Genomic DNA, 26,759 nt, shown 5'->3' with positions numbered 1-26,759 from the left:
ACTGAGGTACAAAGAGGTTAAGTAACTCACCCAAGGTCTCCCACTTAATAGGTGGAGGGTCCAGGATCTTAGCTCTGCAGCCGTGCACTCAACCAGCACAGGCCACAGCTCTGGCCCTCTGGCTGGCTCTGCCTTCGGTCTCAGCCTCTCCTCCTCTTCAGTGAGCTCATTTTAAAACTCTGATCCAGTGATATTTCTCCCAATTTAAAGCCCTTCCCACCACTTCCATTGCTCCCAGGGTGATCCAAACTCCCCCACCCGGCATAAGGCTCTGCGTGACTTGGCCCCAGCTGAGGTCTCCCAGCTGCTCTCATGGGACTGTCACCCTCAGCTTCTGCCACATGACACATCTCAGGCCCTCCCGGCATGTCTGCCTCTTCTCTGCTTTACCCCTTCACTCCTCCCTTTCTCTCTCTTTTGGACCCTTCCTTGGTTCTCCTCCCCACCTACCCAAGACTTCTCAGGCTCCCCTGCCACAGTCCTGACATCTCATTGTCCATTTCCATCTGGCTCCCTGACCCCAGCCCTGCCTGGTCTGGGAGCTCCGTGCAGGCCAGAACTGACTTTCCATCTCCATGTCCCTGGTGCCCCACGCAGGACTGGGCCCAAAGCAAAGAGGCTTCACACGTTCCAGAGCCTTGGCTCTCTTGCTTACTGTTGGTGGCACGCATGGTGCTGAATACATGTGGCTGATGCCTGCTCTTTCTGAGGGCCTAGCGGGCGCAGGGGTGGCACAGAGCTGACCAAGAGAGCCTCTCCCTCCCAGGAACACCTGGGCCTTGGAGGAAAGGATGGGCCACCTCTTTTCCTAGAGCCTGACTCAGAGTGAGCATGCCATTTAGGAAGGGGCAGAAATGTCCAGAAATAACCACGAGCCCATGAGATGGGTCCAGAGTGACTCTGAGGGGAGGCGCTCACTTGCAGCTAGAAAGATACGAAGCAGGAACTGGAAGAAGGACGTGGTGAGCTCCAATTGGGCTTTGTGGAGTGGGAGGTGCCTGTGGGCCTCCAGGGGGGCCTCTGAGATCTGGAACTGAGGAGTTAGATCCGGGGAACTGAAATCTTGGAGGGATGAAGAAGAGTGAGCCACGGGACTTCCCTGGTGGTTCAGTGGGTAAGAATCCACCTGCCAATGCATGCGACACAGGTTCGATCCCTGGTCCGGGAAGATCCCACATGCCACGGAGCAACTAAGCCCGTGTACCACAACCACTGAGCCTGCGCTCTAGAGCCCGCGAGCCACAACTACTGAGCCCGTGAGCCACAACTACTGAAGCCCACGTGCCTAGAGCCCATGCACCGCAATGAAGAGTAGCCCCCACTCGCCAGAGAAAGCCCGCACACAGCAACAAAGACCCAACGCAGCCAAAAAAAAAAGCAGTGAGCTGCCTCTGGTCCCCTCCCACCTTCCTCCTGCTTCTCACTCTTTCCTAAGATCTCCTCTGGGCTTCTGAAGTCCCCTCTGTGAGGGACTTTCTTCTCCCAGCTACAAAGCTGACACTTTGAAAGAACTGCACCCGCTGGCACCCCAGGTGGGGCCGGCGCACACCGCAGCCACCTCCTCCAGGGCACGCCTGGCTCGCAGCAGGCCAGGGCGCACCTGCTTGATCCCAGTGGAGAGGTGTCCGGAGGCCCGAGCTAGCCAGGGCAGCAGATCCGTGCACGGAGTCTTCTCCTGGGGGAAGGGGGCTCAGGTTGCTTCATCTGCACTGGTGCCAGCTCCCAGGGTGCCAGTCCTGTCTCCCTCTCCCCTCTGATCCCTCCCAAGAGATGTCAGCACGAGGAAGGTCCTTCCTGGCGGAGATGGACCCACTGCCCCTGGAGGGAAGGAGTTCCCTGGGGCTCAGTATTCAAACAGGGGCTGGAAATTCTACCCTTCTGTTTCCAAGATTCTATCATTTGATTCTAAGATTTTTATTATTTTTTTTGCAGTATGCGGGCCTCTCACTGTTGTGGCCTCTCCCGCCGCGGAGCACAGGCTCCAGACGCGCAGGCTCAGCGGCCATGGCTCACGGGCCCAGCCGCTCCGCGGCATGTGGGATCTTCCCAGACCAGGGCACGAACCTGCGTCCCCTGCATCGGCAGGCAGACTCCCAACCACTGCGCCACCAGGGAAGCCCGATTTTAAGATTTTAAGAAATTCTTATTCTTTTTGGTTTTGTTTTAACCGACTTTTGACCATTAATACATTGACATGGTTCAAAATTACAAAGGTACAAAGAAGTAAAAAATGTAAATCTCCCTATTATCTTTCCAGAAATATTTTAAGTACATACAAATGTGTGTGTGTGTGTGTGTGTATATATATATATGCACACATTTCCTTTTTCTTTAAACACAAGTAGTAGCCTATTATACCCTCTATTTTGCACCTTAAGAAAATAAAGTTGGGGTAGTATTTTTTTTTTATTGAAGTATAGTTGAGGTACAATACTATAGAAGTTACAGGTATACAATATAGTGATTCACAATTTTTTAAAATTTATTTTATTTTTATATTTATTTTTGGCTGCATTGGGTCTTCGTTGCTGTATGCAGGCTTTCTCTAGTTGCCGGGAGCGGGGGCTACTCTTCGTTGCGGTGCGCGGGCTTCTCATGCAGTGTCTTCTCTTGTTGCGGAGCACGGGCTGTAGAGCGCAGGCTCAGTAGTTGTGGCGCATGCATGGGCTTAGTTGCCCCGCGGCATGTGGGATCTTCCCGGACCAGGGCTCGAACGTGTGTTCCCTGCATTGGCAGGCGGATTCTTCACCACCACGCCACCAGGGAAGCCCCTGATTCACAATTTGTGAAGGTTATGCTCCATTTATAGTTACTATAAAATATTGGCTACATTCCCTGTGTTGTACAATGTATCATCATAGCTTATTTTATACATAACAGTTTTATGAATAACAGTTAATCCCCTACTCCCATCATGCCCCTCCCCGTTCTCTCTCCCCACAGAAAATTCTTGGAGCTCCCTCCCCTTCAGTACAATAGGAGCCTTCCCATCGGTGTCCATCCCTTGCTCCTGTCCCACCATCTAATCCCTAGTTCCCTAATCTAGCCAGTCCCCTGTTGCTGGGCCTGATCAACATCCCATTTAACTTTCAGTTCCCTGGCAGCACAGTGTGGCAGTGACCTGTGTGGGGAATTGCTGGGTAACGAGTGTGTACTTTTGTAATTCGGATAGTTCCTGCCAAACTGCCTCCTTGCCAGGTGCCACCAATTCATGCTCCCTCAGTAATGTATGATTGTGCCTATAAAGTGTTCAGGGATTTCCTGGCTTTGCCAGTCCCAGTGGGTGAAAATGGTACCTCAGTGTAGTGTTTTCTTTTTTTTTTTTATAAATTTATTTTATGTATTTTTTATTTTTGGCTGCGTTGGGTCTTTGTTGCTGCGCACGGGCTTTCTCGAGTTGCGGCGAGTGGGGGCCACTCTTCGTTGCGGTGCGCAGGCCCCTCACTGCTGTGCCTTCTCTTCTTGCGGAGCACGGGCTCTAGGCGCGTGGGCTTTAGTAGTTGTGGCTTGCAGACTCTAGAGCGCAGGCTCAGTAGTTGTGGCTCGTGGGCTCCAGAGCGCAGGCTCAGTAGTTGTGGCCCACGGGCTTAGTTGCTCCGTGGCATGTGGGATCTTCCCGGACCAGGGCGCGAACCCGTGTCCCCTGCATTGGCAGGTGGATTCCCAACCACTGCACCACCAGGGAAGCCCTAGTGTTTTCTTTTCATTAATTTTTATTGGAGCATAGTTGATTTACGGTGTTGTGTTAGTTTCTGCCGTACAGCAGAGTGAATCAGTCATACATATACATATATCCACTCTTAGATTCTTTTCCCATATAGGTCATTACAGAGTATTGAGTAGAGTTCCCTGTACTGTACAGTATGTTATTAGTTATCTATTTCATGTATGGTAGTGTGTATATGCCAATCCCAATCTCCCAATTTATCCCTCCCTACCTTCCCCCCTTGGTAACCATAAGTTTGTTTTCTACATCTGTGATGCTATTTTTGTTTTGTAAATAAGTTCATGTGTACCATTTTTTTAGATTCCACACATAAGCGGTATCATATGTCTGGCTTTCTCTTTCTGACTTACTTCACTCAGAGTGACAATCTCCAGGTCCATCCATGTCACTGCAAATGGCATTATTTCATTCTTTTTAATGGCTGAGTAATAGTCCATTGTATATATGTACCACATCTTCTTTATCCATTCATCCGTCAGTGGGCGTTTAGGTTGCTTCCATGTCTTGGCTATTGTAAATAGTGCTGCAATGAACGTTGGGTTGCATGTATCTTTTCAAATTATGGTTTTCTCTGGATATACACCCAGGAGTGGGATTGCTGGATCATATGGTGACTATTTTTAGTTTTTTAAGAGATGTCCATACTGTGTATTTTTTTTTTTTTTTTTTTTTGGCTGTGTTGGGTCTCCGTTGCTGCACACAGGCTTTCTCTACTTGTGGCGAGCAGGGGCTACTCTTCGTTGCGGTGTGCGGGCTTCTCATTGCGGTGGCTTCTCTTGTTGCAGAACACGGGCTCTAGGCACACGGGCTACAGTAGTTGCAGCATGCGGGCTCAGTAGTTGTAGCTCACGGGCTCTAGAGTGCAGGCTCAGTAGTTGTGGTGCACGGGCTTAGTTGCTCTGCGGCATGTGGGATCTTCCCGGACCAGGGATCGAACCCGTGTCCCCTGCACCGGCAGGCGGATTCCTAACCATTGCGCCACCAGGGAAGTCCCAAACATTCATTCATCCATTCATCTGGCTGCGCCGGGTCTTAGTTGCAGCATGCAGGATCTAGTCCCCTGACCAGGGATCAAATCTGGGCCCCCTGCATTGGGAGCGCAGAGTCTTAACCACTGGACCACCAGGGAAGTCCCTCCATACTGTGTAGTTTTTTTTTTGTTTTTGTGGTATGCGGGCCTCTCACTGCTGTGGCCTCTCCCGTTGCGGAGCACAGGCTCTGGACGCGCAGGCTCAGCGGCCATGGCTCACGGGCCCAGCCGCTCCGCGGCACGTGGGATCCTCCTGGACCGGGGCACGAACCCGTGTCCCCTGCATCGGCAGGCGGACTCTCAACCACTGCGCCACCAGGGAAGCCCATACTGTGTAGTTTTAATTTGCATTTCCCTTATGATGAGTTAGGTTCAGCATCTTTCATCTGCTTAAATTGACATTTCCTTTTCTATAAACTGTCTCCTCATATCATTTGCCCTTTTTGCTGTGAGGTTTGCCTTTTGCTTATTAACTTGCAGGAGCTCTTTATAGATTTGGAAAATGAGGCCTTTGGCTGATGAACTGCAAATCATCCTTCCTAGTTGTCATTCATCTTTTGACTTTGCTTGCTGTATTTTTGCCACAGGAATTTTTTTATCCTTAAGGATTTTTTATGCTTAGGGATTCTGTCATCTCTTATGGCTCCTGGGTTTCGTGTCAGAAAAGTCTTTCCCACTCCAAGATTATAAAAAATTTCCCTGTGGTATCATTTGGTAATTATGTTCCTACTTTTTTTAACATTTAACTTTGTTGTCCTTTTGGAAGTTATTTTAGGGTACAATGTGATCTTACTTTGTGCTTTTCAGATGGCTTCTCAGTCCCAGCTCTCTGTTGAGTAATCTGTCCTTTCCACTCTAATTTGAGATGCCATTTTTATCATATACTAAATATTTTTATGTATTTAGATCTGTTTCTAAGCTTTTTATTTACTTTCATTTATCTCTCTGGTCCTATACCAGTACCATACTTAATGCTATATAGTTTTTTTGTTTTTGTTTTTGGTTTTTTTTGCGGTACGCGGGCCTCTCACTGTTGTGGCCTCTCCCGTTGCGGAGCACAGGGTCTGGATGCACAGGCTCAGCAGCCATGGCTCACGGGCCCAGCCGCTCCGCAGCATGTGGGATCCTCCCGGGCCGGAGCACGAACCCGTGTCCCCTGCATCGGCAGGCGGACTCTCAACCACTGCGCCACCAGGGAAGCCCCAATGCTATATAGTTTTATGCTATGTTTTCATCACAATCTTTATTCTGAGAGTCTCCAGTTCCCCCTGAATCCTGAGGAGGGGAGGGCTGGAGGACAGAGGGCCTCTGGGCAGTGCGGGGAGGGAGCTGCTTGCGGCAGGCTGGGTACTGTGAGTGGATCTAGATGTCCACTTGGGGCCCTTCCCCCTCCTCCCTGGTCCTCCCAAAGCTCCTATTTCCCAGAAACCCCTCCCAGGTGAGCCTCCAGGAAAAGTCCAGGGATCCAGGACGTGAAGAAGAAGGTGGAAGGGTACTTGGGGGCTTTGAAGTAAATAGGAGGTGGTATCCCTGAGATACCCCCCCTCCTACCCCACCTACCACCCCAGCATCAGTTCAGGTGCCACTGCTGTGAGGGGCTTTGATCACAGCTCCCACCTCCCTAGGCCGTCCCCATCAGCACCCCCAGTGAATCCAGACTTCCTTCCAAACAACCGGCCCAGGCTCCACAGTTCTTCCTGGTGTCTAGCCTCTATCCCTCTAGTTGCGGTTTAGGAAGGCACATTCATCCTGCGTGTCAGGTACGGTGCCACAACCATCATTTATTGGGTTACATGTGAGGGGCTTTCCACACTGTATTTCATTTACTGCTTGAAATAACCCTGTTTATTTGATATTATGTCCACTTTAAAAAATTATTCCACTAACATTTAGTAAGTACTCATTATTTTGGTGCCAGCCATGGTGCTGAGCATTTCTCTTGCATTTTCTCATTTATCTTTCCAAATCCCTTTCAGGTAGGCGCTCAGTCTCCCAATTTCACAGCTCAGGAAACATGCTTTGAGAAGTTAACCACCCCCATTAGGCACAGTCACCGAGGGATGTGACATAAGTGGGTCCCTGAACCCTGGGCCAATCTGCCACTTAGACCACAGAACCCAGATTCCAGCTACCCCCGCCGACCTGTCGGCAGAGCTGGTTTCCAACTCCTCCGGGTCCCAGCACCCGGGCAAGGCTCACTGAATGAACGGACGTAGCTCCCGTATCCTCCACCCCTCCTGCTGTCAGTCACAAACCACAGTGCCTCCAGCACAGAAAACCCGAGACCGCTTTCTCAGAGGCTTCCCCTGGGCCTTCTGGGTGGGATGTATCCTTTCCAGTCAGAGTTGAGGAAGGGTGGTAGAGCTGTTGGGAGCCAGCGCTGTTATCGTGGCTTAAGGACGGCGTGTGTGGGGAAATCCCACAGAACTTGACCACTGCAGTAATGCTGTGGAGCATAAGGTTGCCACTACAGCCACTGCAGGATTCAGAGAGGATAAAATTTTTCATTGCATTAGGATCCTTGGAAATCAGTTTTATTACAAGTATTTCCACTAGCAGTTAAATACTGTGATAAAATGCTCAGAGGTGACCCTTCAGAGATGCTTGCTATGGCCTGGAGGGCAGCAGGGGGCAGGGAGCCTGTGTGTTGGGGTGGGGGGGTTGGGAGGATGCTCAGGGATGGTTAGGACACTCATGGGCTCCCTCCACTGCAGTGTGACATCCCAGAAAGAGCACGACCTCCGAGACGGGCAGAATGGGGTTTGCTTCTGAATCTGCCCCCCTTCAAAGCTACGTGACCAAGCAAACCCTGAGGCTCTCTGAGCCCCATTTTCCTATGTGTAAAATGAAGACGGTAACATCTCAGCTGGGATTTTACGAGGATAAACATGAGCAAGCGGAGTGCCTCCCGCAGAGCCAGGCACACTTGGGCCCTCTATGCACCTTCGTGTCTCTCATTCCCGTGTCCTCTGGACCGGCACGTCACAGTCCGTAAGAGCTCCTATCCGTCTCAGCCTTATTACTGCTTCTTATTGGAACATTTGTTTCCAGGCTGATGGGCTGGAACGACAAACCTCCAAAGGCAAACTTAATCCCAGACGGGGATGAATCTTCCCTGCCTGGCAGGGAACGAAGATGGATCAGCCTCTGTCTCTGGCCTGACGAGCTAGAAACTCAATTTAGAGCTTGTTTGGTCGTTAGAGGGCTCTCACAATGCTGCTGCCTCCAGGAGAGACACTGTCAGAAGAAAAAGAAGGCGAGAGCCCTGCTGGCAAAGAGAGCAGCTGGGAGCAGGCAGTAGGAAGTCAGGAGGGCCGGATGTGGCGGTCTTGGCAGGCGCCTATGGAGAGGGGCTGCGGAAGGCTTCGGGGTAGAGGTGTGAGCTGAGTTTTACAAGGCAGGCCTGGCGGTGTGGAGAGCTTGGGCAGAGTGAGATCCAGGGCCCAAGGCAGGGACCCTGGGGGGTAACCAGAAACCAGGCATTACTTAGTTTGGGGGAGCGTCTTATGTTACATGACACACTTCAGATCCCATCTGTCCCCAGAGCTTTCCATCCCATGAAGGTTCCATCTGGTGTTCCGTCAGAGCTGTACTCCTCACTTCCTCTGGGAGGGCAGCTCCCATAACACATTAGAGGCTGGAAGCTAGGAGGCTGAGGCTGAGAGCAGGCCTTGGCAACGGGGCGTGTGTGGGGCAGACCCCTGCCTCACCTCTGCTCGCTGTAGCCTGAAGGCCAGGCTGGGTGTCAGCCTCCTGCGAGGGGGCCTGGCTCCTCAGCCTGCTGCCCTGCAACCTGGGCAGGTCCCCCTGTGCCCCATCTCCTGGGGAGCCTTGGTCTCCTCACCTGTCACGCTGGATGAAAGGTGGCTGGGCAAGGCCTGGGACGGGACCTGCTGGGCTCAGGGAGGCCCTCCATTTGCCGAGTGTATTCCCTCCTCACACCCTGAGCCCTGGGGCCATGCCCCACCTTAGCCCAGCTCCAGCCCACCTGTCTTCTCTCCACCCTCCCTTCTATTTCTCCCGCGGTCCCTTCTTCACTGGGTCCGCCTGCCCTCTCCTGCCTCTGCTCCTCTCACTGTCCTCTGCACGGCTGCCTCTGGCTTTCTTCCAGTGCCTGCCTCTGCCCTGCTTTGTCCGTCTCTTGTACTCTCTACTCTCCCCTTTCCGTCTCTCAGCCTCTTGCTCCGTCTCTCTACCTTTGCTCTCCCTCTCAGACACACTGGGGACCCTTGGGCCGATGGGGCTCTGACACTGCCCTGACCCTCTGGTGGCTCTTCCCCTTCCAGATGGGGCTGGTGGCCATCCTGGTGGCTACGGTGGTGGCCATGTCAGCTGTGGCCCAGCTGTGGGAGGACGAGTGGGAGGTGCTGCTTATCTCCCTGCAGGTGAGTGGGGGTGGGGACGGGGTGGCTGCTTCCCCAAGACACTCAAAACAAGACAGTGCCTTTATGGTCACTCCCGTTTCTCTAGATCAAGGTCCAGAGGAAGTAGGGAGGGGTCCACACCACATAGCAACTCAGAGGCGGGGAGGGTGCTACAATCCGGGGTACCTGGACTCCCAGTTTCCTCCACTGAAAAATGGAGACACTTTCCTGCCCCGTGGATAGAGACAGGCCGTAAGGACGTTGGTAACCAGAGGGTCTGGGCACAGCTGGGAGCCAGCAGTCTCTCTTGTCCCTTCCTGCACACAAGGGCACAGCGCCATTCCTGCACATGGGGGCCCTGGTCGCCATCACTGCGCTCTCCTGGATCGTGGCAGGACAGTTTGCCCGCGCAGAGAGATCCTGTAAGTATGACTGGGCAGGACCTACCCTCCGTGTGCTCCACGTACCAAGGCCAGCTTGTCCTGCCCCCGCCTGGACGTTACCTAGGTAGCCTGGGGATGTGGCGCGGCCCTTGCTCTCAGTGTGGGGAGTCCCGGTTCACAGTCCCGGCCTGCAGGTTCCACAGAGGTTGCAGCCTCGGCCTTGCGTGTTTCTTCCTCTGTGTCTCTACATGTGTGTGTGACTTAGAGGCCAGGTTCACCTTCCTAGCAAGAATGGGGGGGTCCTCTTGGTGCAGGGTCCCCTCAAAGCATCTGGGTCCTGACAAGTAGAGGGAGGAGGGATCCAGCACATCCTGCCCGGCTGCCCGGGGCTCATGGTTGGGCCCATGTCTGCAGCCTCCCAGATGGCCATTCTCGGTACCTTCTTCACCGTGGTGTTTGCCCTCTACCTGGCCCCTCTCACCATCTCCTCTCCCTGCATCATGGAGAAAAAGGACCTGGGCCCCAAACCTGCCCTCATCGGCCACCGCGGGGCCCCCATGGTGAGTGCCACTTGTGGGCCCTAAAGACTGGGGTGAGGGGTGGGTGGAGCTGCCATTGCAGAGGGGAGACAGGCAAAAAACCTAAAACCTATCTCCTTGTAGGGAGGAGCTTGCAGGGAAATGTATATAATACACGTAATGTAATAATAGCCACAAGTTTTAGCCCTTTTTGGTGGTGGTGGTGTTGGGGGGTGGGCGTGGGAGGGGTTTAATGGAAAGGGTTGGTGAAAAGGCTGGAGAGTTTCAATGGCATCAAGTCCTGAAGAGCCCGAAGGCATCTGGTTTGAAAGATTTCACTTTCATCCTGAGGGCCCTGGAGAGATGCAGGAGGGTTTTAGGCCAGGCCCAGATACTGCCAGGTTGTAGGTTAGGAAGGCCCAGGAGAGAGAGAGATGCTGGGTGTGGGGAGGGGAGCAGGGCCCAGGGGCTGGAACAAAGCAGCAGAAAAACCCTCCAGGCTGTGCAGGCAAGAGAGCTGGGTGCAGCTGCAAGCCCACTGCTAAAGGAAAACATTTGCACCGGGTGGGACGGAGAGTGGAAGGAGTCAGAGTCAGCACCTGCTCCTTCTCTCCACCCCTGTGACCCCGCAGTAGGCCTTCCCCTCGAGGGAGTATGCACCAGAGCCAGGCTTCCAGGCCCCGTGGCAGCTGTGGGAGGCAGGGCCTATTCTATCTCCTCTGTGCCTAGTTTGCTCATCTTGTCCCCTGGGATGATGGGAGTGTCTGCACCGTATGGCCACAGGAAGCAAGAGTTAGCATGTGTGATGTGCCCAGATATGAGTCTGGCTCACAGAAAGTAAGAGTTATGCTTTCCTGTTACCTCGGGCAAGCCCTCCTGCTTCTCTAGACTGGGTTTCCTGACCTACGAAAGCCTTGAACTTTGGTTCTCAACAGATGCAGTACCACTCATCACCACCAAGGGGCACTTGAGGGCTCTATGAGAGCTTTTCTTGGTTGTGGCAGTAGTTGGGAGTTCCATGGTATCCTTGAATTTCAGGGTAGTCTAGGGGGCCTCACGAAGTAAGCATTTAAAGGAGGCGTCACGTCGGACAGGGCTGCAAATCACCATTATTGTGCCCATTTCCTAGAAAAGGCTCAGAGACCTGTGCCCCTGAGCTGGACCCTGGTGCCCTCCCATCACACCCCATGCTGCTCCTGGCACCTCCTGGAAGCAACCAGCTAGAAAGGCCATGGTTTTTGGAGTCAGAGGATCTGGATTTGGGGTCCAATTTTGCCACATGCTGCCCGTGTGTCTGGCGGGTTGCTGGTGCCCTCAAGGCCTCCCTGCTGCTGGCTTTTGTAAGGATAAATTAGGAGGACAGCCTTCCAGGAGGCAGGGCCCCATATTATAGCTGCTTTTCTTTCCATGACCCGTATTACCCACCCCACCTGCTCTGGAGGCCACAGGACAAGAGGGTGGGGTGTGCTGAGGCAGGAAGCGGGGGCAAAGGGAAGGAGTGGGGTGGCCCCATGTGGATTGTTGTTTTAGCAGAAAGATTTCAAACATTCACAGAAGGGGAATGAATAGTATAATGAATCCAACACCACCTTCACCATTTATCAACATTTTGCCATTCTTGTTTCATCTATCGCCCTGCTTTGTCTTTTTTGAAAGCAAATCCCAGGTATTGTGTCATTTTATCCATGCTTACTTCAGGATGTATCTCTAATGCATAAAGACCTTAAAAACAGAACTACGCCACACTGCCACTATTACACCTAACCAAATTAATAATCATTCCTTAATGCTATCTAATACTGAATCAGTGTTCAGCTTTACTTTGTCTCAAAAATATCTCTATAATTGAGTTGTGAAAAATCAGAATCCAAACAGAGTCCGTGTGGTACAGCTGGCTGGGATGTCTTCTAAGTATCTTTTAGTCTATAATAATCTCCCTCCCTTTTTTTCCCCATATGCTGTTTATTTGTTGAAGAAACTGAGTCATTTGTCCTGTAGAATTTCTCCCATTGTGCATCTGGCTGATTGCATCCTGGTGGTGGCCCTTGAGGGGCTGGTGTGGGTGTCGGACACAAGTCCTCCCTGTGTCACTGTGAATGCATGAGTACCAGTGTCTACACCTGTATGTCTGCCTGTGGGAGGTTTTGACTCTGGGTCCACACATCTGTGTGTGGTAAGCCCAGGTGCTCATCCCTGTCTTGGAGATGGTATCTGTGTGCCCTGGACGGGGGTGTCCTTCCTATGTGGGTAGCCTGTGTGCATACTTTAATATTTGGTCAGACTGACTCCAAAGTTGGGCCTCTTAACCACAGTGGTCTACCACCATGAGTCTGTGACAACCACGCCCACACATGCACACTTCTGACAATACAGCCCTATCTGCCTTTAGGCCTGAGGCAGTAGCAACCCTCTTTCTTAAGGAGGCCAGCACCTAACACAGGGAGATCTGAGTTTAAAAAGCCTCCAGAAAAGAGATTTTGCCCCTCCCAAACACTTCCTCCTTCCCCCAAGGGTCTTCATGGCCCCTGCTACGCTCTTTGTGTCTACCCCCAGTCTACCTTCTGCCACGTGGGAGGGGGGCGTTGGTACCTCTCTGGTGGTCACTTGTGGGATGCCTGGCCACAGGGCATTTAGAGGTGACTGAGCAGGAACCCCACCGAGTCCACACCTGGACGCCTCTGTGGGGTCTCACCCAGCCCACTTGACCGGGAGACAAGGCAGCATATCCCCCAAGGCTGCTCTGCCCTGCAGAAAGGGGAAGAAAGGAACTCACATTTCAGAGACTGCTGACGTCTGTTACCTCAGCTATGAGCTTGGTAATATTAGTCCATTTTATAGCTAAAGAAACCGAGGTCCAGAGGGTGAGGTGTGATGGGCCCAGGTTGGTGACTGGGAAGGGGAATTGCTCCTTCTCAGCTTCAAAGCCCTTGCCATGCCAGGCCGCTTCCCAGACGAGGGGAGTGTGTTACATGCTGGGGAACAGCATGGCCGGAGGAAGAGAAGATGGGAATGAGCATGTCTTGGTGAGAATGGGATGAGCCATGGGAGCCCTTTCCACCCATCCCTCACTGCCAGAAGTCTTCCCTGTCTTGCATCCCGCACTGCACATGGTCCTAGCCCAATCCTTGGTATGGTGCTGACCCCTAGTGGCAGCAAAGGGCATGACAGGATCACCAGACCAAACAACTAGGGAGACTCGGAACCCCAACTCCCCCAACTGGAAGGATACTCAGAGAACAGTGTACATACACCGCCAAAGACCAGATGGGGAAACTGAGGCCCATAGGATAAAGAGATGCACCAAAGGTCAAAAACCTAGTTAATGGCAGAGTCAGGCCTAGAACTAGGATTTTCTGATGTGTATGCTATAGGGTAACAGTTGTCATTTGTTAAGCACTTACTCTATATCAGGCAACGTGCTAGGGGCTTTTAATCCTTATAACAGTCTAGGAGATGGTCTTGTCATGTCTGTATAGATGAAGAAACCAGTCACCCCACTGAAACTCTGCCATGCTGTCTACCCTGTCCTCTCCCTTGGGGATCTCCACCTGGACTCAAGGTATAACCAGGAGGAAACTTGACATTCAGCCCAGCCCAAGACTGCATAGAGGCAGAAGACTGTAAAAAAGCCCTCCACCCCCGACATTTATATACATCAACACTAACCATCCCTGCTTCTCTCTCCCCACCACCAAAAAAATCTATGAGGTAGGCATGATTTAACAGATGAGGAAACGGAGCTTCAGAGAAGCTGTGTGGATGCCCAGGGCTCCACAGCTACTGCTTAGAGGAGTGGAATTAGAACCGGGTCTACCCCAGCCTCCCAACGTGGAAGAGTTTCTGTGGGTCGGGGAGCGGTGCTTGAGCTAAAGCTTGGCTCTCCCTCACCGCCACCTTCCTCCCCAGCTGGCCCCAGAGCACACGCTGATGTCCTTCAGGAAGGCCCTAGAGCAGAAGCTGTACGGACTCCAGGCTGACGTCACCATCAGGTAAGCGTGGGGCTTGGGAGGACAGCACCTCTTTTCCTCCTCGATGCAACCACACCCGGGTTTCTGCTGGAGACACGTCTGGTCCCGGAGTCTTAGAGATGGGAGAGCGGAGGCGTGGATTATCCACTGCAGGGCAGGCACCATGTTTATGCAAATAGATTTTGTGCCATACTCCAGGATATAAAATAGAGAAAAAAACAGACACCTGATTCAAGCAGGGTGGAGGTAGGGACCTGGAGTCCTGCCACAGATCCACTTAATGGAAAGACTAGCTCTGTACGGCTCAGCAAAATGGAGCGCAAACACTCTGATGAGTGGAATCAGCAAGGTGCAGAGTGATACGTTCACGGTGATGTCAATTATACTTTTAAAGACCACATAAAAGTGATCTGTACAATTTCTACATGTAGATTGTAAGTATGCGTTTGTAAAAAGGGCAAGAAGTGTCCATACTGATCTGATAACATCATGTCTGAGAAGCGGAGGGGGGCAGGGTACTGAACAGGGGTACCACGGTGTGAGGATACCATTCCCATTGTAGACATTATAGAATTGTGTGTTTATCAAAGCTTTCTAGCAGGTGGTAGAAAAATGCCTTGAGGAGGGGTAGCACAGGTGCCTTTTACTGTTCCACGCTAAGGCACCTTATGGGGCTACTGGCAGCCCCAGCAGAGTGGGGTAGACCGGGATGATACCAGGGTGGAACTTGTCAAAGGGGCCTGCATTTGCACTCTTCTCATTATGGCATCACGTGGACTGGGTTCTAAGCCAGGTTCCACCACTTACTGGCTGGTAGGCCTTGAGTTTGATACTTCTGTCTCTAGCCTCAGTTTCCCTATTATTAAATGAGATAGCCTCTACCTCCCAGGGCTGCTGAGAGAATACGCTCAGCCCTCCCTCCTCAGCAGTGCCCACCCCCATCTGACCCTCAGACAGAGCCGAGGGATTCACTTACTGCCCACTGACTTCCCTGTGCAGACGGGGAACCTGAGGCCCAAAGAGGGGCAGAGCGGGCCTGGGTCCCTAGGTGGGCTGGTGTAAGTGGGTGGGGAGGAGCGGGCGAGGGACCTGGGTGGGCAGTGACTCCGCAGCCCCACCCTCCCACAGCCTGGACGGCGTGCCCTTCCTCATGCACGACGCCACCCTGCGCCGCACCACCAACGTGGAGGAGGAATTCCCGGAGCTCGCCCACAGGCCCGCCTCCATGCTCAACTGGACCCTGCTGCAGAGGCTCAACGCTGGCCAGTGGTTCCTGAAGGTCTGGCAGCACCCGTCCCAGTCCTAGGCATGGAAAGCATGGTCAGGGACTCCATGGTGAGGGCCAGGGGCAGCCCTCAGCTCAGGTGACCTTCACATGCCGAGCTTCCTTGACTCACAGCCAGGCTGGTTGGCGGCCTCCTTGGGCTCCTGCCACTGCAGCCCAGCTGTCATGGTTGTCACTACTTGTTCTGGTTCTGCCTCCCCTACCAGAAAAAGTTGATTTTGATTATAATAGTTAATAGCTAAAATTGTTAACACTGTAAAACTCTAGAGGAAGTTGGTTCTCTGGTCTGAAGTGCTACTGAGAGAACAACGGACTGGTGTCTGGGATATGTTCCAAGCAAATCATTCTTTTGGCAAGCAGACTGGGATAGAGAGGTTATGGTTGGGTTCTCCTAGAGGTCCCAAAGGGCCCCAGCCTTCAATGTGCCTGACTTGCACACACCAGCCGACACTGGCAGTTCGGTCGTCTCCAAGTTCCATAGCCAGGAAGGCATGTGGAGGCCCCATAGGACTGGTGAGACAAACATGTGTGTCCCTGTCTCTGCCAGACGGACCCCTTCTGGACGGCCAGTTCCCTGTCACCGTCCGACCACAGGGAGGCCCAAAACCAGTCCATCTGCAGCCTAATGGAACTCTTGGAGCTGGCCAAGGGCAATGCCACGTTGCTGCTCAACCTGCGTGACCCGCCGCGGGAGCACCCCTACCGCGGCAGCTTCCTCAACGTCACGCTGGAGGCCGTGCTGCACTCCGGCTTCCCCCAGCACCAGGTGAGGCCCTGCAGCCCAGCCCCACCCAGCTCTGTCCCCAAGGAGCTGAGCTCCGCCCAGCCCTGCCCCACCCGCAGGGAGACCAGGCCTGCCTGGAGTCCCGCTCACGCAGTAAACTCACCCTCACGCAGTAAACTCACCGTGTCCCCTCTCCAGACCTTAGGGTTCCACATTTGTGAAATGAGGGTAGCATGCCCCACGCCACCCTGACAGGGTCATCATGGGGCCAAGAGGGAAATAAGAAAAGCGTTTAAAATGTACAAAGAAAAAAAAAATGTACAAAGGGCAGGAGCAGGGCCAGATTCTTCGGAACATGGTACTTCCATGAAGTGTTACCTACGTGATACCTGGGGATCAGAAAAATACGATTCCAACTATGAGAGCACACAAGACGCTGGTGGCCACATGCACAGTAGCTGACATTTGGGGCCTTATCGGTCTTGTCCTGACTAGGGTCTGGAGGGGGATCTTCCTGAGGTGTTGCCAAAGCAATTCCCAGCCATGGCTGGGACCAAGTCATCCCCCGGAGGTGGTTACTACCTGAAAGCTTTCACTGCGTGCCAGGTCCCGCCTCTTTTAACCCCTCCAGGTGCTCCACGAGGGACAGACACCCTAACCCCATTGTATAGAAGGGAAATCAGAGGCAGCTCCTCTCCTGCTTGCAGGTCCTGTGGCTGCCTAACAGGCAGAGGCCCTTCGTGCAGAAGGTGGCTCCTGGCTTCCAGCAGACATCGGGCTCCAAGGAGGCAGCTGCCAGCCTGCGGAGAGGCCACATCCAGCGGCTGAACCTGCGCTACACTCAGGTGTCCCGCCAGGAGCTCAGGTGCCCACCCCATCCTGCCCAGGCTCACCCAGAGGACTGGACACACAGGCTCAGGGTTCAAAGAGGAGAGGTTGAGAACATCAGGCAGACCTGGGTTTGTATGTGAGCTTGGCCCTCTGAGAGCGGAGTTTCCTTCCTCCAGGGACAGTTTTGAGGACGGCATGAGGTTGTGAAGGGCCATGCTTTACAGGCTTCCCACACTGGCCAAAGGGCCGACCAGCCTCTGTCCCTGCCCCACAGGGACTATGCATCCTGGAACCTGAGCGTGAACCTCTACACAGTCAATGCCCCGTGGCTCTTCTCCCTGCTGTGGTGCGCAGGGGTCCCGTCTGTCACCTCTGACAACTCCCACACCTTATCCCAGGTGCCCTCCCCCCTCTGGATCATGGTGAGTTGGGGATTGTTGGGGGTCCAGGGAGCTGCCTATGGCTTCCAGGGCTGGGGGGCAGGCTCCACACCCGGGCTCCCTCTAGTGAGGTCTCAGGGGTGGGGGGAGCACCTGAGGGGACAGGCTTGAGGCATGAAGAAGATTCTCCTGACCTCTGAGCCTGCACCAAGGTCTGGGGGGTAGGAGGAACCTTGGCCTGAGCCACATGGGGAAAAACACCAAAGGCTCTAGACAAATAAACAACTACTTGGGTTTTGGGGGGGTTTGGAGATTATTGTTTTGTTTTAAAGGAAGGGAAGTCATTGGGAAAAGACGGCAACGAGGCAAAAATAGGGAACATTAAAATCTTCTCAGAGATTACAGCCAATAAAACCAGCTTTCAGTTGGTTGACCGACTGAGCACCTGAAGACAGGCCTGTGTTCCAGTCCCAGCTCTGCCAACCAGGGGGCTTGGGGAGCCCTTGACCTCCCTCCTGTGCTCCCACTGCCACTTCCCTGAGGTCATGAAAGGCAGATGGAGGGTCTCATTATGGCTAAGATGATGCCGTGTCAGTGAATCAGATCTAGGTTTTGGGTGGTTAGCTCCATCCCCGCCCATTGTCTTTTAAAACCTCTGAGGGCTCAGCTCGGACTGAGATGAAATAACTGACTGGCAGCAGTAGCTATGAGCACACTCTGATTCAGGCCACAGGAACTGACCAACAGCAAAAAGTGCCCTAGCCCACCTCCACAGTTTACCTGAGATCAAGGGGGTGTGAGGCCTGGCTGCTCTGCAGGCTTCACCCTGCTGGGCCCCTCTCTATGGCCCCCTGGAGGGGAAGCTCCCACACTCCGCACCCTACAATGACATGTACTCTTACATGCACATGGATGCCACATACCTCTTCACATACCCACCTGCGCACCTGCTTGTCACGTCACACCCTCTCATTCATCTATCTGTCTTTCATATTTTGGTTCTTGCATTAAGCCCCTTTAAGCACATAAATCCTCTAGGTTTAAAACACACCACCTCTACAGTGAACACTGCACAGATCTCTTTTATCCTACACACACACCCCACCCCAAACCCCAGGCCCACTCCTACAAAATATAATCTCAAGCCCCCAAGCCCCCTCCAGGTCCTCCTCTGCCCCTCCCTGATGGTGACGTGCGATTCTCCTGCCCATGGGCCCTTGGTCTGGAGCCCTGGTCTGGACCAGCCGTGACTGGAAGCTGGTTGTGGGCCATCTGTCCACAGCCCCCGGACGAGTACTGTCTCATGTGGGTCACCGCCGACCTGATCTCCTTCATCCTGATCGTTGGCATCTTCGTGCTCCAGAAGTGAGTAGGCCCTGACCACCTTCCGCGGCCCTCCCTGCCTGAGACGGGCCAGCTCCCGCCCCCAGCCAGGTGAACGCCCTCCTGAGCCCTGGGCCGGGAGATGTCCTCGCCAGACCACCCTGTTCAGGGGAGAAGGAGGCCTCCCTGTGGCCCCCAGCCCGTCCCCCTCAGCCAGAGCCCAGTGGCTTCTGGAATGAGCACCCAGCTGGGAGCCCAGAGCCAAGCTGGGCCAGGATGTGCTGTGTAGACTCTTTGGTGAGTTTCAGCTCCAGGGGGGGCTCCTCTCTAGGCTTGTCTCCCTGCCTGTCACCCAGGGCACAGGTTTCCACAGCACTCGGGCCGGGCTCAGACCTCCCCACCCACCCTCCAGGACGACAGCTGGGGGTGGTGGTCACAGTGGGAGTGGGTGGGTCCTGGGGAGGTTTTAGGGCCAGGCGGGGCCCCAACCCAGCCATGAAGTAGCAGGCTGGGTTTTACTCTTGACTGATGTTCTCTCTCTGTCCCATACTGCTCTGATCCGGCGCATGTCCCTCCTCTCTCTCCCCCCTCCCCACTCTCTGCTGCACTCTGGCATCTCACAGCTATCACTTGATCAGGTAATTCTGGTGTGGTCCTCCTCCTGTTCCTCTCTCTCCCTCCTCGCCGCCCCCTCTCCACCTCCCTCTGAAAGGCTGCCTCCTGAGGAGCCCTAGGCCCAGGTCACCCTCCCATACACCTCCCCTGCCTGAAGCCGCCTTCCCATCCTTGCTCTCGTCCTCTCCCCTGCAGTCCTCCCTTCTCTCTCCCCACTTTGCCGTGTGTGTCCCTCTGCTCTCTCTCCCTCCCGCAGACAGGGAACCAGCATTTCCTTGCAGGTTGCTGACCTGGCCTCTCTCAGCACCAGAGCGTCTCCCTCTGGGGAGGGGCTCTGCTTGGGCCACCCCCCACAGCCTGGCACTTTGGGCAAGGCCTTCCCCAGTGCCCGGCGCACAGCCTACCAAGTTCTGTTTCTCCCTGCCAGTTTGCCTTTCCCCTCGCTCACTCTGTTTATCTTTCTCTCCACCTCTCTTCTTTCTTTCACTTTCTGTCTCTGACTCCCACCCTACTGCTCTCCCCCCATGAGCACAGCCTCCCGTACTTTCCCCTGGGAAATACCCACAGTGGTTGAGCTTCCTGTCCTAGATGTACCTCACTGCAGAGACACGGGCCTGACACTTTCCTCCTGCGTTTAACGTTAATTTCCAAGATGAGACCTTGGTCTTGGGGGTGCAAGTTCCCTTTGGTCAGGTGCCTTGGGCCCTCCTAGGTCAGTCATCTTCACTGACCAACTTCTAGGAGGAGGAACTCTGTGCTCACTGACTGTGGGACTGAGCCCAGCAAAGGGCCATTTGCCTGGTCCCTCCACCATCCTCTCAGTCGGCAGATGTCCACATGTGCTGGCTGGTGCTGTGCTGGGCCTTCTTCCCCAGGGTGCTCCACCGACACGCTGGGCCACTCAAGATACAGCCAGGGCAGCATCATCGTCTTCCTGGGGGGTCAGGCAAGGCCTGATGGAGGAGAGGACCCTGGGGGAGAAGTTCATTTCCCTGTGGTCCTCATTCTTCCATTCATTCACTCAATGATACTTAGAGCACCCACCACACAGCAGGCATTGGGCTTGGTGCCAGGCACGCAGCGATAAATAAGAGACCCTATTGCTGTTCTCAGGGATGCATAAGAGACCCTATTGCTGTTCTCAGGGATGCGTAGGGCGGCCAGCCCAGCCAGAGGTTGCCTTCCCCCCTGCCTCCTGCTTTCCCCTTGTCTGTCTGCTCTGTTCATCCACCTGTCTGCCTGTCCATCTGTCTGTCCATTTCTGCTGTGCTGATCCCATCTGGAAACTGATCTCCCGTGGAGTCTGGGCTCCCTCCACCCACTCCAGCAGGGCGTCGGGCCCTGGGGGGTTGGGTTTTTGTTTCCAAGCTGATCCCCACTTCCCTGAGTGGGGTTGGGGGTCCGGTGAGTCCTTCTGTTTAGGTTGCAGGAAGAATCTAAGTTCAGAGGCCAGGGATTTGGGGCTAGTTCAGAGGAACTGCAACAGCAAGAACTGTGCCCTGAGCCGGACGAAGGAACCCAAGTCCTCCCGGCTCTGCCTGGTCCCTGCACGCCCTATGCAGCCCCACCTCTCAGCCCATTCAGTTTTGCTCCCACCTTGCCCCAGCCATTAAAGGGGTAATGCTCCAGCCTGTCCCTCTCCACTAGGGAATATGCACCCCACTCTTCCAGGGCTGTTGGAACAGAGCAGCAGCAGGCCCCTCCCCAAGTCACTCCAGCACCCTTGCCTTGTGATGCCATGAAGACAAGCTCCCCGCTGTCTCCCCTCCCCTCCCTGCTTTCCTTCACTTCCTCTCTGGGGTTCCTCACTGGCTTCACTCAGCCTGGTCCTGATGATGGAGCTGTAGGCGACATCAGCTGGGACTCCCCAAGATTGGTTTGCACTCCAGGGTGGGTCATCAGTCATGCCTGCTAAGCCCCCACCCCCAAATTTGTCCAGGTGTATAACTGGGGGCACCTGACACATACCTAACCAACCCCTAACCATCCTCCTGGGCAAGGGGAGCGGATCTAGGGGTCTGGAGAGCCCTGGCTGACAGTCAGCAGACTGATTCAGGCCCCAGCTCTGCCCTACTCTGGGCCTCAGTTTCCCCGTCTGTACAGTCGGACAAGAGTCCTGCTGGTCTCTCAGGCCAAATCCAGAGAGTCTGTGGAAGTGGGAAGGATCCCTTCTCCAAGGAAAGGTGGGGAAGGACCTGATGCCCACGGGGCCATCTCTGCAGGTGGCGCCTGGGTGGCATACGGAGCTACAACCCCGAGCAGATCATGCTGAGTGCCGCGGTGCACCGGACCAGCCGGGACGTCAGCATCATGAAGGAGAAGCTCATCTTTTCAGGTGTGCAGCTCCGCAGACAGGTTGAGTCAGGCTCTGGGCTCTGTCCTCTGCACCCCACATGTGCAGACGGGTGTGTGTGCACACATTTCACACACAGCACATACAGGTAGGGACACGGCACAGACATAAGTATACCCACCTAGCTTCACGCTCACACTGGTACCGGGGCACACATACACACACACACACGGAAATGCATACCCGTCCACATGCAGCCCTCAACTCCAGGTCCTGTGGCTCAGTGTCAGCCCCAGGGGTAGTGGGCAAGGGTGACATGCAGGGGTGGGGGCAGGGCTGGAGGCCCATCCTGCCATGCTGGTTCATACACAGACCCCACAAACGTTGATTCCACCCCTGCTTGCTGCCTGTTGACGTTCCCAGATTGATGGAGGAGGCAGCTGTATAAACAAATACATGGAAAGGTAGGTGTCACTGAGCTCTAATAGATGGGGGTGCTGAGCCAGAGTGGGGTACAAGGAGGAGAGAGGGGTTCAGAGTTCCCTGGGGCAGTGAGGAAGGCTTTGGGGCCCACTCTGTGAGGAGGTGATGTAGTTGAAATGGGAAGGAAGGGTAGGAGGGTGACGGGTTTGAGGTGAGGGCTGGGCGAGCAGAGGGAAGGAAGGGCATTCGAGGCAGGAACAGCATGTGTTCAGAGGTAGTGAGGGAGCACTCCTTGCCATGGCTCGAAGGCAGGGCCTCTGGCTGACTCACCCCAAGATGGCGCTGGGGAGGCACTTCGGCCTCAAGTGTGTGGTCAGGAGCTTGGGCTTTGTTCTGAAAGAAGAGGAGGGTAACAGACAGATTTGTCTTTGGTACAGTGGGGCTGTAACAAAGTACCACAAACTGGGTGGCTTAAAAACAGATGTATTGTCTCACAGTTCTGAAAGCTAAGAGTCCATCATCGAGGTGTCAGCAGGGCTGTGAGGGAAAGATCTGGTCCTGGCCTCTCCCGTTGCCTTGTAGATGCATCTCTGTGTCCGAAGTTCCCCTCTTTACAAGGACACCAGTCATTCTGGATTAGGGCCCACTCTAATGACCTCATATTAACTAATTACATCTGCAATGACCTTATTTCCAAAGAGGGTCACATTCTGAAGTGCTGGGGTTTAGGACTTCACTATACGAATTTGGAGGGAACACAATTCAATCTCTCTCTTTTTTTCTTTTTTTGTTGGCGCCACAGGGCTTGTGGGATCTTAGTTCCCTGACCGGGGATCGAACCCGTGCCCCCCTGCAGTGGAAGTGCAGAGTCCTAAACACTGAACTGCTAGGGAATTCCCCACAATTCAGTCTCTAACGAGTGTGGAGGGTGGGTTAGAAGGGGAAGCTGGAGGCAAGGAAACCAATAATTCAGATGGGAATTGTGGGAATGGAAACAGGAGAGGAGAGATTTGAGAGATATTTAGAAGCCAGATGGACCTAGATTCAAATCCCAGCTTATCCCCCGAGCTGTGTGAACAAGAGCATATTACCTAACCTCCCTCACCATCAGACTCCTCCTCTGTAAAATGGGCTAGCTCCCCCTCACAGAGTACCTGTGAGGGTTAGTGCCACGCCTGGCCCAGACGGGTGCTTGGTAAATGCTGCCCGAGTGAACCAGAGCCCAGTGGGGGGTGCTTGTGGGTTTAGTGGGGCTGGCTCCAGCGACTGTGTGAACATCCACTCATTTATTCACTCTTTTATTTAGCCCTTCCTTCAACAGACGCATGCCAGGCCCTGTGTTAGGTGCTGAGGATACACAGATTCTTGCCTTTGGGGTACTTAATTCCTCCTACCCTCGCTCAAAAACCCTCCTTCTCCTGGGAGCCTTCCCTGAGCACCAAAGCGGGGTTGGAGGGCTTCCCCTGGCCTCCCACAGCTCTCTGGCAACACTGGGGAGCTCCTGGAAGGAGGAGTCCCCAGGCTCCTGTACTGTGCCTGGCCCAGGGAAGTCAGGAGGGGCGGGTAGCATGAATGGCAGGCAGGAAGCCAGCACTTCGGCCTGTCAGGTTCTGCACCTCCCTGACCCCCGCCTCTCTGTAGGGACAAAGGCCATTCATTCACCTAGCACCTTCTCATCACTGGCCCTGAAGAGTCGCTGCAGGCCTCACCTGCTGCCCACTCCTGGTTGCGAGGTCTTCTCCAGGAACCCTCAGCCCCACCAAGGTGCTCTGAGTCCCCTTGGGGTGTGCTTAGCTCCCCTCAGCAGACCTTTTCTAAGCCTCTGCTGTGTGTCCAGGACTGTACCAGCCACTGGGGACACTGATGCCCAGACCTCATCCCTGTCCTTGAAGTACTCCAGCCGATGGGGGCCATAGATGGTGACATTACAGGTGGGGCAGGGGGGAACAGGGTGGTCATGAGGAGGCCCCATCCCAGCCTGGGGGCAAAAACAGAAATGAGAAGAATTTAGCCAGATTTTAAGAAAAGGAAGTGTTATCGGGAGGTCATGCCCAGGAGACAGGCCAACATGTGCAAAGCCCTGAGGAGAGTAAACACATGCGTGCCAAGCTTAAGAGGGTGCAGATAGTTTTCTGTGGCTGGAAGGTGGAGTTCCAGGGAGAGGAGACTGAAGTGCGACCAGAGTGTTTGCAGAGACTGAGAAGGGCCTTGAATGCCAAGCTCAATAGCATACCTGAAACCCGAGGTTTCATTCCTCCTAGTGGCTGACCAGGAGTGGCTCCAGGCCACCCTTTCCCACCGCATCTGCCAGCCATCTATCCACTCCTCTCCTCCCTGCACTCACATTCTGCCTCCTTCTGGCCCAACAGAGATCAGCGATGGCATGGAGGTCTCCGATGAGCTCTCTGTATGTTCAGACAACAGTTATGACACATACGCCAACAGCACCACCTCCCCTACGGGCCCCCAAGGGAGCGGCAGCCGCGCCACGACCCTCACAGACCGGAGTGGGCGTTAGCTGAAGACCCGTCTGTCCAGCCTGTACCTCATGTGGAGACAGGGGAAGCCCACAGAGCTGGAAGAAGCACGCTCTGGGAGCTGGCTCCACAGTCTCCTTGTTGGCTCCAGCCCCTTGTCAGCCTCTCAGATGACCCTGCGGGCCTGGGGCTCCTTTTTCTGGGAAGTTTGGGGCTCGGGACCTGGTCCACTCTCTGAGGCCCTCCCTTGCATCCTGACCGGGAAGCTTTGAAGGGTCACTGGGCCATGCCGTGCCCCCTGCGGCAGTGCAGGACGTGGAGCCTGCGTGTGCCCACGTGTGTCTGTCCTCCTGTCTGTGCTGTGAGGAAACCACCTTCTCTGTGTTTCTCCTGCCTCAAGGGCCTGCGCTAGGCCTCTGCCCCAGCACGTCTGCTCTTCCATCAGTCTTAAAGCACAAGGAAGCTTGGCCCAGGAGCAACGCCTGCTACAGTGGTGGAGACACTCCTCCCCTGCCAGCCTCCTGCTGCCGCTGGCCCTGCCCCAGGAGAGGGTCCGAGCCATATCCCCTAGGAGCAGCTGGAGGTGGCAAGAGCAGGCTCGGGGCTGCCGGATCCACACCCAGGAGATCCACAGACTGACATGACCTCAGGTTCCCACGTCAGTGGCCAAGGGCAGGGGCCACCTGCGAAAAGTGTTATGGCATGGTCAGGGGTGGGTATGTGGCCAAGGAGGCCTTCAGCAGAGGAGCCTGAGGGGCCTCGGCCAAGATGATTAAAGCTGCCATCTTGACACTTGTCATATCTGAATTGTCAGTGGGAGGGTGGGGACAGAGCTTGCTGGGTTTGGGATTCGGGTCCCATGACTGAGGAAGAAGCATTCTCAGAAATGAATGGGAGAGTGGCAGGGTGGTGGAGCCCCTCCCCTGCATCACATGGCACTGGGGCTTCCTTAACAGCACTGGGCTTGGGGGCAAGTGTCCCCATGTTGTGGTGGAGGAGACAGTCTTGCAGAGGTAAAGTGACCATCCGGAGCCACACAGCTTAGAACTGGCAGAGCCAGAATCCCACTCAGGCTGTGTGCCTTCCGTAACCAGCTGGGAATGGTAAGGCAGATGGGGAGGGCTCCCTGGTCCGATGTAGGACTGGGCAGTGGGACGAGCAGGTCCCTTCGTGGCCACATGGAGGCTTTCTGAGATCCCTGGCCTATGGAGGGACAGGCCCTCAGCCAGGAGTTGCCTCTCCCCCATGGGGGAGGTTCAGCTTTGAAGAGGCCCATTCCCATTCCTGGCACAGTGGGGCACCTGGGCTGAAAGCCAAAATACAGCCCCTGGGACCACAGATGCCCCTGTCTTTCAGTCCTTGGACCTCTGCCCTCTGCCCTCCATGAGAAGGGATCTGTAAATCCCATCTTTGTCATAAAGTCTGCATGGTCTTGGGTGTGTCCTAGGGGAAAGGAGGGGACTGAACCCCAGTTTCATCCTACATTAAATAAACATGGTGCTTCCTGGGAGCCAAGGGATGTGTCTCTTCTCCAAACAGGGGCCTTCTGAATAGAATTCTTGGGGTCTGGAGCCTTCAGGGAGGAAAGGAAAAGAAACCCCTCCTAATGCTGGAACCCAGACTGGGCCCCCCACATTAACCTCTAGGACTGCCCCTCTGGGAACTATCGGGGGACTCACCCTCCTTTCCCCCTTTCAAACATCTGCCAAGTGCTCCCTTCCTGGGGCAGAGGTCAGCTCCCGGCTCTCCCTGGGCATGAAGAAATGTACGTGAAACCTGGACTGTCCGGACCAGCAGTGGGGCACACTGCCCTACCCAAATGCCCCAGTAACCTCCTCTCCAGTGTCTGGCAGGCCTGCCCAGGAAAACAGAGCCAATCTTTCATGGTAGCCCCTCCCTGTCCAGTCAGTGCCCCTGGGTCCACTGGCTAGCATGTCCCAGGCTCCTGGCTGGCCACACTTGGGCAACTTGAGTCATCCTAGGGTCTTTCAGAAGCAGGGAGAAGGGGCTGGGAGTTCTGAGTGGAACAGCCTGTCGGCATCCCACTCTCACCAGGGCCCTACACTGTACCCCTCCACTCCCCAGTGCAGAGGCAGTCCAGCAGTCTCCCCTCACCCCAAACAATGGAAGGAGGATGGAGGCCATCCCCCAGCTAGGCCAATAGCTGAGCCCTTCACCCTCAGCTGAGCCCACAGCCTGTGGTCAACCCTGGCTCGTGTCCCTTGACCTGAGGAGTTACTGAGAAGGCCACCTTCCCAATGCCCTCCTCGTGACCTCTCCCTGTCTACTGAGGACAGCCTGACTGCCCTTAACAGGGAAACCAGAGACAGGGCCTCTCCCTTACTGCCATCTCCACAGACCCACTCCTTGCTTCCTCCCTTGGACCTTAGGGGGTAAGGCCTCTCCAGGCCGAGCCCA

The 26,759-nt window shown here is 54.6% G+C and overlaps 1 protein-coding gene across 4 annotated transcripts in view; it reads left to right on the top strand.

Moving 5' to 3' along the window:
• The window catches only part of GDPD5 (glycerophosphodiester phosphodiesterase domain containing 5), a 92,376-nt gene extending 65,670 nt beyond the window's left edge, over positions 1–26,706 (top strand). For 3 of the 4 annotated variants that reach the window (XM_079929988.1, XM_079929987.1, XM_079929990.1), the window contains 11 exons: positions 9,044–9,142; positions 9,450–9,543; positions 9,919–10,064; positions 13,929–14,011; positions 15,119–15,269; positions 15,823–16,041; positions 16,707–16,864; positions 17,105–17,252; positions 18,493–18,575; positions 21,371–21,483; positions 24,234–26,706. In XM_079929988.1, coding sequence (XP_079786114.1) covers positions 9,044–9,142; positions 9,450–9,543; positions 9,919–10,064; positions 13,929–14,011; positions 15,119–15,269; positions 15,823–16,041; positions 16,707–16,864; positions 17,105–17,252; positions 18,493–18,575; positions 21,371–21,483; positions 24,234–24,382 — 1,443 coding nt within the window. In that variant the 3' untranslated portion in view covers positions 24,383–26,706. Of the gene's footprint in view, positions 1–9,043; positions 9,143–9,449; positions 9,544–9,918; positions 10,065–13,928; positions 14,012–15,118; positions 15,270–15,822; positions 16,042–16,706; positions 16,865–17,104; positions 17,253–18,492; positions 18,576–21,370; positions 22,199–24,233 lie in introns of those variants that run through there. The other variant, XM_079929989.1, reaches the window with a different exon arrangement.
• The last annotated feature ends 53 nt before the right edge of the window (positions 26,707–26,759 follow it).

The sequence above is a fragment of the Stenella coeruleoalba genome (assembly GCF_951394435.1).
Source record: "Stenella coeruleoalba genome assembly, chromosome: 8".
Taxonomy (NCBI): domain Eukaryota; kingdom Metazoa; phylum Chordata; class Mammalia; order Artiodactyla; family Delphinidae; genus Stenella; species Stenella coeruleoalba.
Note: the sequence above shows the minus strand (reverse complement) of the source record. Positions and strands in the feature narration are given on the sequence as shown.